The sequence below is a fragment of the Sander lucioperca genome, chromosome 15 (genome assembly GCF_008315115.2).
Source record: "Sander lucioperca isolate FBNREF2018 chromosome 15, SLUC_FBN_1.2, whole genome shotgun sequence".
In the NCBI taxonomy this organism is placed as follows: domain Eukaryota; kingdom Metazoa; phylum Chordata; class Actinopteri; order Perciformes; family Percidae; genus Sander; species Sander lucioperca.
This window is the reverse complement of record NC_050187.1, coordinates 27,362,353-27,381,107: the sequence shown is the minus strand read 5'-3', so window position 1 is coordinate 27,381,107 and position 18,755 is coordinate 27,362,353. Positions and strand designations below refer to the sequence as shown.

Below are 18,755 nucleotides of genomic sequence, written 5' to 3'. Positions count from 1 at the left end.
GTCAGTTTACATAGCTTAATTGCACATTTAGATAGAATATTTATGTTTAAATATGTAAGATTATGTTGTTCAACTGTGACATTTAAGCAATTCTTTATATATAAAATAAATGAAATAAGATAAAAACAAATATTTCAATTTACAAGAGGCTTTAGAAGTCCTTCATTATGTCTGCTTACTGATCAATTTTATAACGCATTTTTTTTTTTATATCTTAACCATAAGCTATAGCTATAGCTATAGCTTTAGACACATATACAGCATTTGAAAACTGAGATTTCAGGAACGAATTGCCAAGAACGAACGAAAGAAAGAAAGAAAGAAAGAAAGAAAGAAAGAAAGAAAAAGAAAGAAAGAAAGAAATGTTGTCTTCTTAATGGTCCCAGTGATTGCTTTTCCTTATCTAGCGGAGAGTGTTGTTGTTTGACCTTTGTATCTTGACTGTGCTTGCTATCTAATGCTCTATTCTCTTTTAAATAATCAGGTGGCTTTTAAAATGCATTTTAACCTTAATATGACTATACATAAGAAAATTTCTTTGTGACGGTGTTACATGTTTTCATTTCCTTCAACGTCTAATTGTGGTAAAGATCCCATATTATGCACAAATCAGATAAATGACTAGAAATGATCTGCAGGATGACAAAAGACTCCTGAAAGAAAGGCATTTCTATATTAGGCTATGCTATTGCATGCAACTACAGGGTTACAACGGTTCATTTTCATGCACATATTGATTGGCAGCTTTGTGCGTAGGCCTACATCACACGTGTAGGCCTATAGGACTGCGGGGAATGAGGGTGACAGCGAACAGGGGCTTAAAGAAAGCGCCCACAGCTGCACGGACTGTGTGTGTTTGTTTAATATTCCAGCTGGGAGCAACCGCGCCTCATTGCTACTGTATAGCCGACACAGGGCGAGCCCTGTTTTGAATTTCTTTGTGTTTAAGTGTAGAATGACAGTGCTGAGAAAAGAGAAAACCGGTCGGAGGAGGTAAACGGGTTCGGGCCTCGGCTGGAGGAGCTGGTGTGACGTAGCAGTCCACCAACAGAAACACACAGACAGACACACGCCACACACCGGCTGCTGCTGCGCCTGCCACAATCTCAATGTGGGGAAATGACCGCGAGTGACCTCAAAGAAAACACTGCATTTTAGCGACGGCTCGCATTTCCATTTTATACATAATTATATAAAAAATGCGCGTTACATTTTAGCGTGATATTCTATGGTAACATACGTTACATTTCGGAAAAGGATACGGTTTAGCTGCTCGCGCTACTGTCTCATTAGCTTACAAGCAGTAGGGCTAACATTAGCTAGCTAAGCTAAAGTAGCCGGGCTAGCTAGTACATTTGTCTTTCCTGCAGATGCTAGGCTAGGCTAGCTGCTGCCATGGATAAAGCCAAGTCAATGATCGACAAGAAAGGAGCGTCGGGACCCTTTCATGTCAACAACGGTCAGAGCCAGAGGGGGTTTCACGCTAACGGCAGCTGTTGCAGTAGCAATACATTCGGCTCGAGCACCGGCGGACCCAACAGCAGCACGTTTGAGAACATGCATCATCTGCACCGCGGGGACGATGCGGAGTGCAACGGGTCCCCGGCGAAGAGATGCAGGCTACGGAGGAGGACGGAGTCGTTGAGGCGGAGCAGACCCCGTAAGTGTTAACCTTGTGAAAACCAAATTTAATAGCTAGGCTCTCGTTAAGTTATGCAGTGTGCTGCATGATCTGGTATGACTTGTTCTGATGGTGGAAGCGGTGGTGTGTTTGTATGAACTGGGGTTAACTGCAACCCTCGGCTGTGTAATACCGATCACAACCGTGCCGTGTTGTAATGATAAAACCAATAACCTCCGTTCACTGCCTTATTAACTGCTGTTCTCGTTTCGTGGTTTGTGTTTCAGATAACAATGTTGTCCCTACAGGGCTCTTTTTTGATGAGATTAGCTAGGTTGTTAGTATCTCCGGCTGATCTTTCCAATCTACAAGTCTGCTGTTGTCAGGGAGACACCCTTTTGTTATTATGAGCGTTTAGGTTGAATTTGGTGCGCTGTGATTGGTCGGTTCCCCGGTGGTGAAAAAGCTCCTGATAAGTGGGCCTGGCTTGCCTCGGCCAATCAACACCCGACCTTTGCCTTCAGGAGGCAGGGGGACCCCGCCCCCTTATTTGTCAAGTATTTCGGAGGATGTGAGTAAAGATCATCAGGAAAACTTCACAGTTTCTATGCAGAATGTAGAAAAGTGTCGTTTTATTCAGTGTGTGAAGTCTCTTTAAATACCCAAGACTGACTGAGGCCTTCTAAGCTCTTCTCTAACAAACGTGTCTAATATCGTTTATTTGATTTTTCACCTGTGAGCTGATATTTTGCCTCACAATGAAGTTTATAAGTGAAAAGAAACCTGGTAAGTGTGAACTGATTTGTGTTTCACTGTATCGAGAAAGCCTATTAAAACAAAGAAAGGATTTAAATGTCTATACTAATTTTTTTCTTTAGGTGAGGTTAAGTTTCTCTTTAAAACTTGGTATTAGGCTATTTGAACCAGGATAAAAAGGCAAAGAGTATACTCTTGAATACATAAACACATGTGTTGTTCAAAGTTATGCTTTTGCAGGCAGCTAAATAGTGTTCATGGCAAGGAATTTCAGTGTCAACTTCCTCACTGCTCCTTTTCAGGGCTGTTTAGTCAAGCCCCAGGGTTTGTTGTGGCTTATTATGGCTGTCATGGTTAAACTTGTTCTTATGCCGAATTGTTTGCAGTGAGACCAGCTGCATGTTTGGGGGCCTTGTTGTTAAGCCATCTCCGGCATTCCTTACATCTATCTGTAATTGTGTTAGTGAGAGACAGAGAGAAATAGTTGGAGACATCCTTTTTAGTGTCTACTTTCACATTTATATAACTGAAGCTTGCATATTACAGCATTAATTAGAATCAGAGCTGGCCAATAGTTCAATTTGATCATTTATTGTCTCACCGTATGATTTTGTAATGACAAAATTCTCATATTGAGATTTTGTGGTTAATCATTCTAATGTAAAAACGAATAACAAGTTAAGTTTCTACTTACATCTTTCACAGTATGAGACCTTCGACACACTAGAGTAGACCTATTTTAACAATGAGATTTTATCCAGCAAAACACTAAGAAATCATTTGACACAATAGGCCGAGCATTGGATCAACCTTTTACAAAGGGAATGTGGATGCTTAAGTAAATAAAGCACCCTCAATGTTGTGATAATGTTATGGTATTTACTGTTATTGCATATCACTTACCCATAATCAGAAGCACTTTTTATTTTTTGTGGGTGCAGTTCTTTATTCATAATGTGGCTCCAGCTACAAGGTGGAAATGCTGTACATTCAATGTTAACTTAAGCACCGGCTATCTCCATTCATTTTCCGGCTATCTCCTTTCCTTTCTTTTTTCTCCTTTCACTGATATTTCATTAGTAAGTTAATTTGTAAGTATGAAAAGATAAATAAACCAATCTGAAAACAGGAAAATTATCATGAGAAAACTCCACCAAACAAAAAAATTGACATTCTTTTCATCCAGTGTAATAGGGTCTGTATGGTGTGATTATGGATGGACAAATAACTGGAGAAGTGTGATGTTGCAATGAACATACAGCTGATAAGGCATTGATCATTTGCTGTGGTTGCTGTGACGCTCAGTAGCCTGAGAAAGAAAGGCCCCACACCAGAATTGGACCAGATTACGTAATTAAGTGGACATTTCATCAGTTAGCTTTGAAATGTCCAGTCAAAGCGCCCCTGGTTTATAGCTGAGTTATCCTTGGATGGACGCCAGCCGTCCTGATAAACCCAGATAACCCTCTAAGCCTTTCCCTTACTGAGGGCTGACCCTGGAATGTATTCCCCTCGGGGATGTGATTTTTCACTTTTGTCCTCAGATTTTTTTTCTAATCAGTGTTTGAGGTGGTTGGATTGGGGTTATTTTTGGGTAACACTGGCTGCAGTACCCCGGGTTTACACCAGAAGTAATTTGGCAGCAATTTTCATTGACTGTTTCAGAATTTAATAACAATTTATTTTAACAAACAGGCCCATTCTTCAGCTCTTTCTACAGTTTCTTTTACACTTCTTTTTTTATATTATTTTTCATTTGAAAATCCCAAATGAGATGTTGTCACCTGTTTTCATACCAATGTTTAAACCAGACAATAAATACTTTACTGAGTGAGTGAATGTGCAGTATTTCAGTGCAGAGCAAAACTGCTTTGTGGACAATTTGCCACTTACTGTTAAAAGTTAAAGTTATACCATTACAGTCACACTGTGTGTGGAGTTATGGTTAGTGGTCAGTAGTGTGCAGCCTAGGTGGATAGGCAAACAAATTGAGCTTGGCAGCCCAGAACAGGTCTGGGTACTGAATTCAATACTTTTTACGCACCGATCGAATTGTCTACTTAGTAGTGAGTATCACTCTCGTCATTCAATACCAAATTTCAATACCTATGGAGCAAATGTCTCATCAGCGTCAATTAGCCAATAAGCATGCAGCATGCTTTTACCAAGATTTAATAATGCCAAAACCATAATAGTGGAAGAAAGCGGAGGAAACTTTCTCTTTTACCCCACCATCTTCATAGTGTAGTCTGCCGCTTGTGTGTCCATGTGTCGGTGAGATAAGTGCCTTTGAAGGAGGTTCAAAGATTCAAAATCCTTTATTAATCCCACAATGGGGAAATTCACACTGAGGCGTGTTGCACCATCACATCTACTGTGTGGGGTCCCCTTAAATAACAACAGAAAGCTCAGTATGATTGGTAGGCTTTATTATCAGTATTTAGAAGGGTTGCAGAAACAGTGCTTCTCCCAACAAAATTAATTTGATATCGACACAGAAACACCATTGTAAGAAGTAAGATTTTATCAGACACTTAAGTGGAATTGTGATTTGCGCTACAGATATGTTAAAAGAAGTTTTACATACAGTTTTAGCGGCAGTATCTACAGCACTAATGTGTTTAATTTGCAAGGCCAGTAGTTGTTTTTGCCCAAGCTTTCAAAGAAATCTGATTTGGCAAATTGATGCAATGTTTGGTCTCAGTTTTTGAGAAATTTTGACTTGAACAAAAGTGTGTGACTCAGAGTTTTGACTAAAATTCACATTGAGTTACAGATACCAGGGTGTTATAATATAGGAAGGAAGACAGGGAAAAAAAACATACTTTTCTTGGAATCTCTATAGGGAGGGATTTCATAGTAGTTCAATTGTTGAGACTAGGCTTTGGCTGCCGATACAAGGTGGTTGGGGGTCGGGGCTGGAGCGGTAAGTTTGATGGGCAATGCTCCTAGAAAATGAACGTTTTAGCTATTGAGAATCATAGAAAAGTCATAACATGTAAAATTAGGACCTACATTTAGAACCCTGGATGTGTTTTGGTAAAATTAGGTGGTGACTTTAAACATGTTTAGGGCAATGAGTACAGTTTCCAGCTGGTTATATCTGAGTGTAATTTAGTCACAGATTAACTCCCATGAAAAGATATAGGTTTGTCAAAAAGGTCAAGTCAATGTTCTACCACTTCCTGTTGCAGATGGATTGTGAACAGTGTGTGCTCACAAGTTTCAGTAAGGGTGTAGGTTATTTGTTTGGGGGGGGGCTTCTGTCTTCATGTTCTCTTTAATGTGATGTGTTACTAGACAGTAGAAAAGATAGCAGCCACATTGCCTGTTATATAAATCTCATTCCTCAATGATCTGCATGCATGTTAACCTGCCTGTGTGGATTCGTAGACTGAAATGAATTCAGATACAGTAAAGTGTTTATTGTTTAGGTAAACCTAGTAGTAATAGTTGCTGGAGGGCCAATGCTAGTAGGAGGTATTAATGTATTTGATACAGCAGTCATATTGCAGTAGAGGTAACAGTTGTAGTAGTAGTAATACTTACAAGGATTATTTTCTTGGAACAAGGGAATAATTGGCTTTTCTGCTTGAGAAATCACATAAATAATTGATAAAAATAGTTGCAGATGCAAAATACAGTGTATTACATCCAACTAATATATTTTCAACTTCCTCATGTTCAACAGGCCAAATTCAGCTGCAAAATCTAATGTTTAAAATTCAGTGTTAACAACCGGTAACCCAAGGAAAAGCAATCTATACAACTATTTTGTTGTACATCACTAAATTCACTTTTGAGACTTTTTCATGCAAGAAATCAACTGTGTAGCGTTTGAATGTGGGCATTTTTACGACAATTGATGGCCAATTGCACATTTGCACTGATGTTGTCGGACTTGAGAAGGTCCAGTCTGACGTGACAGCCAGCTGGTGGTGGCCGGGATCGCTCCCTCGCCGGCCGACCAGTGATGCTCACAGACCCCGCTGTCAGCTGGAAGTCTGTCAATAGACTCATGGACAAGTTTATTTCCTCAATCGTTTGTTTAAATAACAAAACACAATTATCTATTATAAGATAAACAGCAACCTGTGGAGGACAAAATATTGTTATGCTTAGTAATGAGTGCATATTATTGTATCCACTATATGCAGACAGTGTTCAGCTGCCCGCTGGTGTATTTTTTTTGTCTTATCACACAAGTGTGCTGTGCAAGTGTTATCCTTGTCCTGTTGCACACAAACACCAGTCCTCTCTGGAAAACCTGAGATTCAAGGAGGTCTTTTAACAATAGGACGTTTAGCAGAAACAGTTGCTGCCAATAGTTTGAAATTTGAAAAGTAAGCATGGTGGAAAAAACATACATTTATGAGGCCTTCTGCACTTTGTTATTTAAGTCAGGCGGTATACACACATATACCGTACCTTTTTATACCGAGACCTTTCACCTACATCGATACAAATCATTCCTCGCCCCCCAACCTTGCTCCTTGCCACACTGACCTTTAGCTTAACACATTGCGTGTGTGTGTCTGTCTGCTTTTGAAATAAAACCCCTGCACTATGAGGACTTCAGGACATTCAAATTTTCACTTCATTTATGGATGGATGTTTGAGGGTGGAGCAGCAGTGCTTAATTAGTGGCCTTTGGGCAGCAAAACTTGACATCTGTGTGGGAGTTGCATGCCTTGGTCAAGGAAACGTTGACAGGAATCTGCTGAGGGACCGCTCCATTATAGTTCCTGGGTTTTTGTAGAAGATGTATGTGTGAATTTAGCCACAGGGCTTCAGTGAACGAACGAATGAAAGAAAGAATGTAGGCCAGTACATTGTGTTATGTCTTTTTAGTCGATGTGCGGCCACGTTTCACTGACTTGTGTGTGACAGCAAAAAAGGAATGTTTCTCCTGGCATCAGGTAGCAATTTTGTTACTGTCACCATTTGTTTCCACTGCACAAGGGAATGATGATGGGAGACTATAAATCTCAAGTAGACTAATGAAAAAAACTGTCAAATGACTCTGTATATTCAGAGAACACATGTGGTTCAAACACTAGCTCAGGCGTTTGACTGGTTGTCATTTAATAGGCCTCAGGTTACAGGGCTACATGTTACATTAAGAATGCTGCTGCCATTATTTGCACTTGTGAAACTTCTCAAACTCAATATTTGACCCCAATTTAAAAACAAACAAAACCTGTTCCAAATGCTTTATGACATGCCACAAAAAAAAAAAAAGAATCACACAGTACTTGTTTGTTATCTGAAACCACAAGCACTCATTGATGCTATCAGGAAACATCATGCTGTTAAATTAGCATTTCCTCCCCCTCTGAATAGTTGTGTTCCTTATTAGTATTGATTATAATGTCGAGAATTTGTGTAACTTAAGGAATTTCCACTATGACAGCATTACATTTTAGTAAGGGAAATGTGCAGTTTCTTGGCACATGTATAATAGGTTGAATTTGTGAACACAGCATTAGCATTGACACAAAATACTGTCTCCTAGCAACTCAAAATATCAGTAGATATTTATTTATTTCAGAGAACAAGCCCTGATTTATGGTACTGTGATGTCAAAACAGAGACATTTAGATATTTAATTTTATTTAGATCATGTCATGTGCTGGTTGAGCGTGTGTTTTTGGCTGAGGCTGTGAAGGGAAATGCGATTGTCACTTGAGACAGACACCATCATGTTCCTTAGCTGGCCTCTAACAGCGTTGCTTTCCATTATATCAGAGAAGAAGATCATATTTCTTATTCCAGCGTTTCACAGTTCTGCCTTAGCTTTGGTGCTTGTTATAAATCTTTACTTCTTACGGCTTCAAGGATGCAGCACCTGACCTCAAAACATTAAAAAGACAGAAAGATCATTATCAAGTTTCCTGTTTTTCCAGTAGTTGGTTTGAGTTATGTATCTGAGATTAGTGTTGTCACGAGTGGAAAATATAATGAAGTAGTTTAGTTCAATCTGTCAATAGTATCAATCTGTGAATTGGTTGTTTAAAAAGCCTATCATATAAGCTCTGTTTCAGTTTATTTGACCTATTTTTTTTTTTTTTTTTTAATCAGCCAAGGGAATTTTCCAGAGCGGACACACAAAATCTATGCTTCTCAGTTCATGTTTACAGACATTAGAGCAGGTCAGTAGGTGAGAGGGGACGGTAACAAAAAGTCAACCAAACAATAAATGAGGTGATAGATGACCCCTGCTATAATGTAACCAAACACCAACCACTGTAGTAGAGCAGCAGCAGGTGTAGAGGTGGCAGCAGCAGTGGTGATGCTCGCGGTCATGAAGTTGGTTTCAGTTACGGGAGTACTGCAGGTTTCAGTGACCCAGTGCGCATAAAGGCTCGGACACACAGAGCCGATAATCGGCCGTTGGACAGTCTGGCGAGGTCAGTGACTCGAGTCTGTTCGGTATGTTCTGTGCCGTCGTCCGTCCGAGGAGCTGTCATCCTTCATTTTGGCCGATTTGACATGTAAAATCGGCGGGGCGGGCACTGCCGGCAGTCGGACTCAAATGACCCATCTGATTGGTAGAGTGCTAACCCGGAAACGGGGAGCGGAATGAGCGTGACTAGAGTCTCTCAAAATCTGACGAAAATCTTTTAAACTGACCTTTGTCGATGTGAAATGAAGACGGATTCAGCAACTGCATGGCCTATTTCTCTCTTAAAATGTTTTCAGAAACACATTTCGGTGAACTATTTTAGTAGAATATGAGATCGTATTCTGAACAAGCCGCCATGACAGTCTGGCTTGAATTTCCGGAGAAAACAGACCCACGTGACGCGTTCGTCCAATCAGCTGCCGGTTTTCATTTTTTTGGGCAACAATACAGATTAGCGCCGCCTGCTGTTATGGAGACGTATTACATCTCGTCGCTTTGGTGTGTTCTGAGGCATTTCTTTGACCAACTCGGGGAGACTGATCAGTCCACCTGCCTTTTCTGCCGATGGTTGGCCATCTGGTTGGTGTGTAAGCAGCTAAAGTCTTTCACAAAATACCATGAACACTTTAGTCTATATCCTTGACGTTCCACTTCCGGGATTGCTCCGTTGCTGACGGAAATTCCACCGGATTTCAATCATAGGCTAGATGCCTTGGTCTGCCTTTGTGTTGGGATTTTAAACTCTGGTCGATTTATGAGGACTATGGTTAACCTTTTCTCAGATCTCTGCAGGGTAAATCCAGACAGCTAGCTAGACTATCTGTCCAATCTGAGTTTTCAAGGCTAAAACAACTTTTGAACATACACGTTCCACCAAAAGTTCAAGAAGTTCCTTCCTGAGGCTATTTAGCACCGCTTACTGTTAGTAAACTGTTAGTAAACACACACCGCTCAAAGTTGGCCCCTCCTCCGCAGCGACAGAGAGAGAGATCAGCCGTGGTGAATGAAAAGAGGGAGCGCTGAACAAAGCAGTAAATCCGAGTAATAAAACGTCATCTCACAGCTGTTACGTTCTGAAGCACAAATAAGCACATCCACACCTCCGCAGGAAGGTGCCACATTGCCGGATTTCGTGTGAATGCATAGCTTCATCCTGTCTGTCTGTATGTGTAAATGTGTGCATCAGTATGAAGCACCAAGGGGCATGTAGGTACCTGGGAATGAAAACTAGCTGCACAACCTGCACGCTGTTATTGGCTGGGGGGGTGACACACCCATGTGGGGCCCAAAGGCTATTTGCTGACGCCCATAAACCTCACGCACACAGAAAAATAAGAAGAACAAAGAAAATACAGGCAAAGGGCAGAGTCTCTGCAGATACAGCCACCGCTACACACTTCTAGTGGGTGATAAGTGACGACTAAGCGGGATTGCGTCTATACATTGATGTTCAGTAAAATACTCCATATTAACATATAATGCAGATCAATACAACACCACCACATACTACAACACACTTTTAACAAAACATGCTGAACATTATGAGGTGCCACTATGGCAGGAATAATGTATTAGATGTTATACTGTTGTCAGGTGTGAATTACTATGTTAACTTTGAAGAAAAGAACAGCAAAAAGGATGTAACAATTTTTAACTGCCTTCAGCCCAATGTTGTTAAGGACTTGTAGTAGACTGTCACACAGTCACTGTTCTAAGTCACTACAAACTGTATCATGTGATATGATATACAATAAACACGAGATTGAGGGTTGTTCAAGTCAAGCACTTGAAGGTTGTAACTTGCTGCTCATATAGTATATGCCACCACTGTCTATCATAATGACTGTTATATTGTTAATGATACCTTACTGTATTTGGACAGCAAGGATAGTTAAGTAGCACAAATTGCTAACAACATTTAACACCTAACATCCCAAACTCAAATCTGGTGGCTCTAATCTAAAAGTGGACTTTGCCTCAATAAGCCAGACTGTACCATTCAGTTCCCTTCAATCTCCTTATCATCATGCGAGGGCAATGCTGCAAGCACAGAGAGGACCAGGAAAGGTTAAAACGTCACCAGTAATACGCAAAATGAATCTACTTTGATATTCATTTAATCATTTTTCAAGCAAAAATGCCAAATATCCCTTAGCTTCAGCTTGTCACTTGTGAGGTTTGCTGCTTTTCCTTGTCGAATGTGACCGTAAATGTAATATTTTTGAGTTTGTTGGTTGGTCAAAACAAGACATTTAAAGATGTTATCTTGGCCCAAAGAACACTTTGATGGCCATTTTTTATAATTTTTGTGGTTCATTTAATAAGTTACCCATATGAGCAGTTTCTTTTTTATGATTAAAGGTCAACATCGTGCAGAAACAATTTGGATTGAACATTCTTTTGTTGATAGCTGCTGCTTTCCACAACATGTTTTAGTGAGTGTGTCGCCAACAGTGGAACACTTATAAAACGTTTAATGTTTCAAAGGCTAAAAGAATGCTGAGTGTCCCTCTCTAATGTGACCCTCAGTAACCTCACTGTCTCACCATGACTGTCACAAGGAAAGAGCACAACGTTATGAAACATTTGCCTTTCTGAACCAGAACAACCAGATATTTGTTACTGCCAGTGCAAAGATAAGGGCAGGTGGCTTCTAAACATATGCATAGCTAGAATAGAATTTTTCTGCCAAAGGTAAATACATTTAATAGTGGATTTTTGTTTCGTTTTAACCAATGTGATTTTATTGTTATCACATAAATATATATATATCTATATATACGGGGGGAGTGTCACTGAAACGGCCCATTTGTGTGACGTCTTGTCCCCAACATAGCACAACTAGACTTTATATTATATTTACATTTGTCAATGTTGCTTAAAAATTGTGTGCAGATGAATTTTTTTGTCAATCGATTATAATCAACAAATCATTTCAGGTCTTATTATCATGCAAATAAAGCTTTCTGAATTGGACTGAAAAACCAAGAAAGGCTGATGTACTTCTACGTCTGATATAGTAGTTGCTTTGTGGTGCATTAAAAACATCTTGCGTTATCAGTTGTCTTCCATCCATGCCAGTAAATCTGACTTTAATTGAATTAGATCCATCGAGAAACAAGAAGCATGCAAAAGACGGTAAGAGGACCGGGAGAGGGAAAAGAAAATAGAAAACTGAGGGAGCAAGAAGGGAGGATAAGTAAGTGAAAAGGGATGAAGCCAAATAGGAGATGGAAAGAGAATGAGGAAGAAAGATAGAGAGAGAGTGTGTGTGTGTGTGTGTGTGTGTGTGTGTGTGTGTGTGTGTGTGTGTGTGTGTGTGTGAACACCGTAGAGAGGCTGAGAGTATGTGAAAGAGAAAATAGGAGGCTGAAGAGACAAGGAGAAGAGGAGATGATGGAGGAAGGGGGTTGACTGTTTCCATGGCGATTGTGGCAGTTTTTTTTTTTTTTTTTTTTTTTCTTTTTTTATAGCCGGTTGTGCTGAAAGATTTTTTTTGTTGTTGTACTCAACTGCTGTGCTGTATAAACAGAAAATATTTAGGTAAATCATTGGTGAAATAAAACAATAAAAAATATTGATTATAGGGAAAAGAATTGATTTTAAAAATCGTCGCCAAAAAGAATCACGATACATACAATTTTCAGACAGGCGTCACAGGTTGATAGCAGAGACTCCAGTCCAGGGCTGCAATTAACAGTTATTTTCATTATCAATTTATCTGCAGATTATTTTCTTGATTAACTGTTTTTATGTATATATAAAATGTCATAAAATAGTGAAAAACAGCCATTATAATTCCCCAGCATCTTAAGATGATGTATTTAAATAGCTTGTTAAGTTCAACCATCAGTCAAAATCCAGTCAAAAGATATTCAGTTTACAAACATATATGGGAACAACAAAAAGCAGCAAATCATCACATTTAAGAACCTGGAAATCACAAATATTTGGCTTTTTTTGCTTGAAAAATGACTGAAACGATTAATCGGTTATTAAAATAGTTGGCAGTTAATATCTGTTGATTAATGGACTAATTGTTTCAGCTCCACTCTAGTCTACAGTGTAGTTCCACACTTCACTGCTAAGCCATAGAATTACAGAATTACACTGACTTATATTGAATAATTACTAAATAGTTCTCTTTTATTTCTTTCTCTCTGTCTGTTTAAGGGTCACTTAGATGATTGAAACTTCAAAATCATTGAATCAATTTTATTCTCTCAGCCATGTTTCACCTGGTTGGGAAGACAGTCGTATTGAGGGTTGGATGATGTGCGTTGACCAAGCGTTGACCGATTCAGATAAGAAAAACATGATCAGCAACAATATAATAAGTTAATTTATGACCACATATCAGACATTGTATTTACTGTATGTTGGCTGTTAGCATAATGATACCTCTTTAATCACAGGTATTTTATAACACGGCTACTGTCTGTCTGGGTTTTAGTCAGCTTTTTTTGCAACTTAATAGTCATCTTTATAAAAAAAAAAAAGAAAAAAAGTTGATTATTAGCGTCAGTCAAATCCTGTTTTCTTTCACTTTGGTATGTATTATGTGTTGTTTTTATGGGTAAAGCGGTTCATTACAATCTTCTCGTTCTCCTCTCCTCTTCTTAGCCTTCCCCTGGTTCGGTATGGACATTGGTGGCACCTTGGTCAAGTTGGTGTACTTTGAGCCAGTCGATATAACTGCAGAGGAGGAACAGGAAGAAGTGGAAAACCTCAAGTCCATCCGCCGCTACCTCACCTCAAATGTGGCCTATGGTATGTCCACACACATGCACACACACGCACACACACACACACACACACACACACACACACACACACACACACACACACACACACACACACAACTGGTCACTCCCATATACTTGCATGTGTCAACTCACTTGTGTATTTAAAACAGGGAAGGTCAGGTCATGGACACTTCACAGGAAGATAGCAGGATATATTTTACAGTCGGTGTAACTAATGAATTGCATAAGATTGATAAGGTGTTTTGTTCTTGACTTCAGGTTCAGTTATTATTCATTAAACCAGATCATTCACCTCAAAGGTCTGAAGCTGAACAACATCACCACATTACAAAGAAATTACATTTATGTAGGTCATAAAAGTGCTCAGATAAACTTTAACCACAGCTTTTCGTAGAGTGTGTGTGCAATTTATAATTCCACATGAGTACATCAGGCCAGAATCTAGTGTAGTGTAAACATTGTTCCTTCCTCACTCAGGTAAAACCGGCGTCCGTGACGTCCACCTGGAGCTGAGGAACCTGACCATGTGCGGCAGGACGGGGAACCTGCACTTCATCCGCTTCCCAACGCAGGCCATGCACCATTTCATCCAGATGGGTCGCGACAAGAACTTCTCCAGTTTGCACACAACACTCTGCGCCACCGGAGGCGGGGCGTACAAGTTCGAGAATGACTTCAGAACAGTAAGGCCAGAGAAAATGTCAGCGTTAAGAAACACAAAGAAAAGTTACCATTAGAATCTTTCTCACTGCAAACATTTGATTTCTGATAGAGCTGCAACGATTAGTCGATCGACAGAAAATTAATCTGCAACTATTTTGATAACCAATTAATCACAAGTAATTTTTAAACCAAACATGGCAAACATTTGACAGTTCCAGCTTTTCAAATGTAGGAATTTGTTGCTTCTTGTTGCCTTGTTGCTTCTTCCTACATTATACTAAATTGAATGTCTTTGAGTTTTGGACTGTTGGTCGGATAAAACAACATTTAATTACTTATTTCTATTGACCAAATGATTAAGTAAAAAAATAATCTGGACATTAATCGATAATGAAAATAATCGTTAGTTGAAGCCCCAGTTCATGCTAACTAGGCCATGTAAACAGCTCTGTCACATTTAAAGTATACATAATTAAAGTTCTCACCAGTTATAATCTGATTTTAGCAAAATTGTCTGTCTGTGTCAATGTATTTGCAGTTGATTGAGGTTATCCATACATTTGTGCATGATTTTTGGAAGTGAGCGCATTTGATATCTGTCTCAGTGCCTGTTTACCTGAGTTCATTGACCCTTTCTGCAGTGCAGAAGGATTAATGGGGGGTCTCTCTCTCTCTCTCTCTCGATCCGCTTCCATACTCTTTGTGTCTGTATGCGGAAGTACAATCTGTAGTTCCAGTAGGCTTTCGGCTGGCCTGTGAGTAGGGTGGTCTGGGCACTGGGAGGAAAGTTTACCAACATTATTTGATACAAAGTTGGTTGAATATCAGCAAAGTATCCATTTGAAGTGCATTATATAATCTTTTACTGTAAATCATCTTAAACAGTTCCAACCCGTTTGATAGTGTTTTGCTAAAATAGTGTCCTCCATTTGTGCTGCAGATGGCTGACCTGGAGCTGCTGAAGCTTGACGAGCTGGACTGCCTGATCCGCGGCCTGCTGTTCGTGGACCGGGTGAGCTTCAATGGACACCCAGAGGGCTACTACTTCCAGAACCCATCAGACACCCAGAGCTGCGTGAAGAAGACCTGCACCCTGGACAACCCTTTCCCCATGCTGCTGGTCAACATTGGCTCTGGGGTCTCCATACTGGCCGTGTACTCTGAGAACAACTACAAACGGGTGACTGGGACCAGGTGAGGAGGGTAGATAGACAAATGTAAAAAAAAAAAAAAAAAACTACAACCACCAGCTAAAACCTGCAACCTCACAGCAAGCTGCCACCTAGTCTCCTACTATTATAGCCAAGTGACCTGGTTAACTGAAACATTGGACTGAAATTAATGACACTAAAAAACAGAGCCTAGTGAAAAGGGATATACGTATTTTGCATATTGTTATCAGTTGGGCCCAAAACCAATGGAAAGACAAAACTAGTTTGTTCCACTAAAGTCCACGTTGAGCCCAATGTTTTGAACTTGAAGTTGTTTTGCATGCATGAAATGTGCAAAGGGTGAAGGTGGCTGAATACTCTAGCTTCAGTAGATCCGGTAGATAAGCCAGAATCAGCTGTTTGAATTCCAGCCGTTCATTTTCTCTGGTCACCTTGTGTACTTTGCTACTTATGTAATCGTAGCAGTTGATTGCGATTAGATAGTGAGCTGTTACAAACAGTCAGAAGATCAAAGAAAGCCCCTTCCAGACATGATGAGAGCATGTTGACTTGGTTTGGTTATTTTACACTTATATTTTATTTAACAAGCCTCCTAATTATCTGTCACAACTTCACCCACCACAGTCATCTAGCACATACTAAACTTATGTTTTTTTATTAATGCTGGGCAAAGGAAGATTATTTGTATTATTTCAAAACAACTGTCCCATATTCATATGTTGAATTATTTTGTGTTGATTTTCTTTTCTCGTGTATTTTGCATCACATTACATACCGGAAATAAAAGTTGTTTAGAGAGGTTAGAGGTCTGGTCTGCATTGCCCAAACAGCTTAGGTGGCGTAAGAGACTGAAGTACTAGGAAGCGATCTTAAAGCTGAGGACAGAAGTAGATAGGAATTTAATTTAGTAAAGTAAACCTTTGCATAATTCATTTCAGACGAAAAACATTCACATCTTCAACACCCCTTTTGTTCTCTCTCCTCCCCTCTCATATTGTCTCTTTCTCCATGTATTTCCTTCCTTCACATCTACTCCTTCCTCTCATTATTCATTCCCCTCTTCTATCTTTCCTCTTTAACACCTCCTACCTCTTGCTCATCCTCTTATTTTAACACTCATGTTTTTCACTTCTTCTCCAACCCTTTTTCCTCTGTTATTGTCTCCCTCACACTATATCTCTGGCTATATCTCTTACCTTTAGTCTGGGAGGTGGTACATTCCTGGGCCTTTGCTGTCTGCTGACGGGCTGCGAGACATTCGAGGAGGCGTTGGAAATGGCCAGCAAGGGCGACTCTACCAACGTGGACAAACTGGTGAAAGATATCTACGGAGGAGACTACGAGCGCTTTGGCCTGCAGGGCTCTGCTGTCGCATCCAGGTGAGTGCAGAAGACACAGTCATAACAGAAATACACATACCAGCAAATGGTGTATGAAGTAATAGCTGACAGGGTACATGACACACACACACACACACACACACACACACACACACACACACACACACACACACACACACACACACACACACACACACACACACACACACACAGAATGTATACAGTTAACTTGCAGCTTTGTGTTCAAAAGTTGATCCATAAAGCAAAGTGAAAAAGGCATCTGATTAGAATCACTGTTTCATGTGATTGTGTTCCATTTGGTAATTCTTTTTAAATAAAACACGCACACACGCTTTGTCAAACAAAAATTGTTTACTGTTGTTCTAAAGGTTATTAACATTTACAGAGGCTATTTGTTTTTTTTCTTTTTCATTTCATTTGTTAAGAGTTCATCAAACTTAAATAGGTCTGTGCATTTATGTTTACATGTAAAATGATCTTTTTTTTACATGCTGTGTTTCTTACGGTCTGTTTTTACAGTTTTGGCCACATGATGAGCAAAGAGAAGCGAGACAGCATCAGCAAGGAAGACCTGGCCAGAGCCACACTGGTCACCATCACTAACAACATAGGATCCATAGCACGGATGTGTGCTGTCAATGAGGTACACACACACACACACACACACACACACACACACACACACACACACAGGATCATATCACCCAACACACAATTTCTGTATGTGCTTCATTTTTACCCAGGTTTGTACAAAATTACAGAGGGACATTTGCCTTACCATTTTTTTTTTTTTTACATAAAAACTGTTATGCTAACTATACTGTATGGTTGTTGCTGCAAGATGTTATGTTTTAAAGTTGAAAACCTAAAGCCCTAAAATCCCATCACTGGTGATGTTTTGAAACTATTTGTGAATGCTGATGAGTTTCAAATAATTGTGGGATTGTCGGTGCTAATTGGCACCACAATCAGCATCACAAAAATAAAACCACAGCAACCAAAAGTGGTTTAGTGTAATAGTGTAATAGTTTAATGACTGATGATGAAATGAATAAGTAAATGGTTAAATGAAACAAAAGTGAAACAACTGTTAAAGCGGGATTTGAAATTTTTTCGGTGACAGCAGTCAAATCAAACTCAAACTTTGTTGGTTTCTGGAGTGGGGGATCAGCCTGGAGTCTTTCTGTGTGCTGTGAGCTTCTTTACAGTGTTGCATTGTGGCATGGCGATCAAGCAGCATTGTACAGGGCTATCACTGCACACAGAGCTGCAGCGAAGACGCACACACATTTCCACCGACCGTAGGGTTGAGGGCTTATATTGATGGAGTGGAATTAACCAGTTGTCCTCTTTTGATTTTAATTATCTTTAATGTTGAAGGTGTTTCCCTTAAATGGTTTTAGGGATAAAAATGTTGATGCTAAAATTCTCCTCTGAAAGCTAGACTGATCTTCGAAACCAAGTGACCCATCATACCACTCTTTGGTAAAGATATATTTTTGGCCTTTACAAAAATTATTAGTTTTCAAAAGACTCACTGAGCACTTAAAGGTGCACTATGAGTTCCTGCATGGTTTCAGCGCGATTTAATTTTTGTCTCAAATCGTAGGCATCTCTCCTTGATCCGCTAGCTGCCTGGCCCCTGAACACACTGTGAAAAAGCCCGGTCTCGGGAGACAACACAAGGGTCGTAAATGTCAAACAAACACTAGGGACACAGGCTGTACACCGAAATACAGCAATCCACTCCAGCCAATCACCGACAAGATGGTTGCGGGAGGGGTTCAGGGTTAGTGACAGTTATTCAGTTAGTCATGACAGTTACGGAAACATGGGGGGAGGGGCGAGCTTGCTCTGTTTTGTTTGAAATTTACTTGGAACGTCAACAGAAGTGACCATGCAGGAACTCATAGTGCACCTTTTAAGCAAATAAGAGAAATAGTCTCTACTAGTTTTTCTTCTTCTGGCTGTGGACAGAAAGGGACCTCCATCTTATCATCGTATCTTCTT

The 18,755-nt window shown here is 39.9% G+C and overlaps 1 protein-coding gene across 3 annotated transcripts in view; it reads left to right on the top strand.

Moving 5' to 3' along the window:
• The first annotated feature begins 848 nt into the window (after nucleotides 1-848).
• Nucleotides 849-18,755, top strand: part of pank1a (pantothenate kinase 1a) — a 25,305-nt gene continuing 7,398 nt past the window's right edge. The window contains exons 1-6 of one of the 3 annotated variants that reach the window (XM_031315910.2): nucleotides 849-1,660; nucleotides 13,407-13,553; nucleotides 14,027-14,232; nucleotides 15,153-15,406; nucleotides 16,587-16,763; nucleotides 17,265-17,388. In XM_031315910.2, the coding sequence (XP_031171770.1) occupies nucleotides 1,396-1,660; nucleotides 13,407-13,553; nucleotides 14,027-14,232; nucleotides 15,153-15,406; nucleotides 16,587-16,763; nucleotides 17,265-17,388 (1,173 nt within the window). In that variant the 5' untranslated portion in view covers nucleotides 849-1,395. Of the gene's footprint in view, nucleotides 1,661-2,169; nucleotides 2,408-13,406; nucleotides 13,554-14,026; nucleotides 14,233-15,152; nucleotides 15,407-16,586; nucleotides 16,764-17,264; nucleotides 17,389-18,755 lie in introns of those variants that run through there. The other 2 variants (XM_031315909.2, XM_031315911.2) reach the window with 2 other exon arrangements.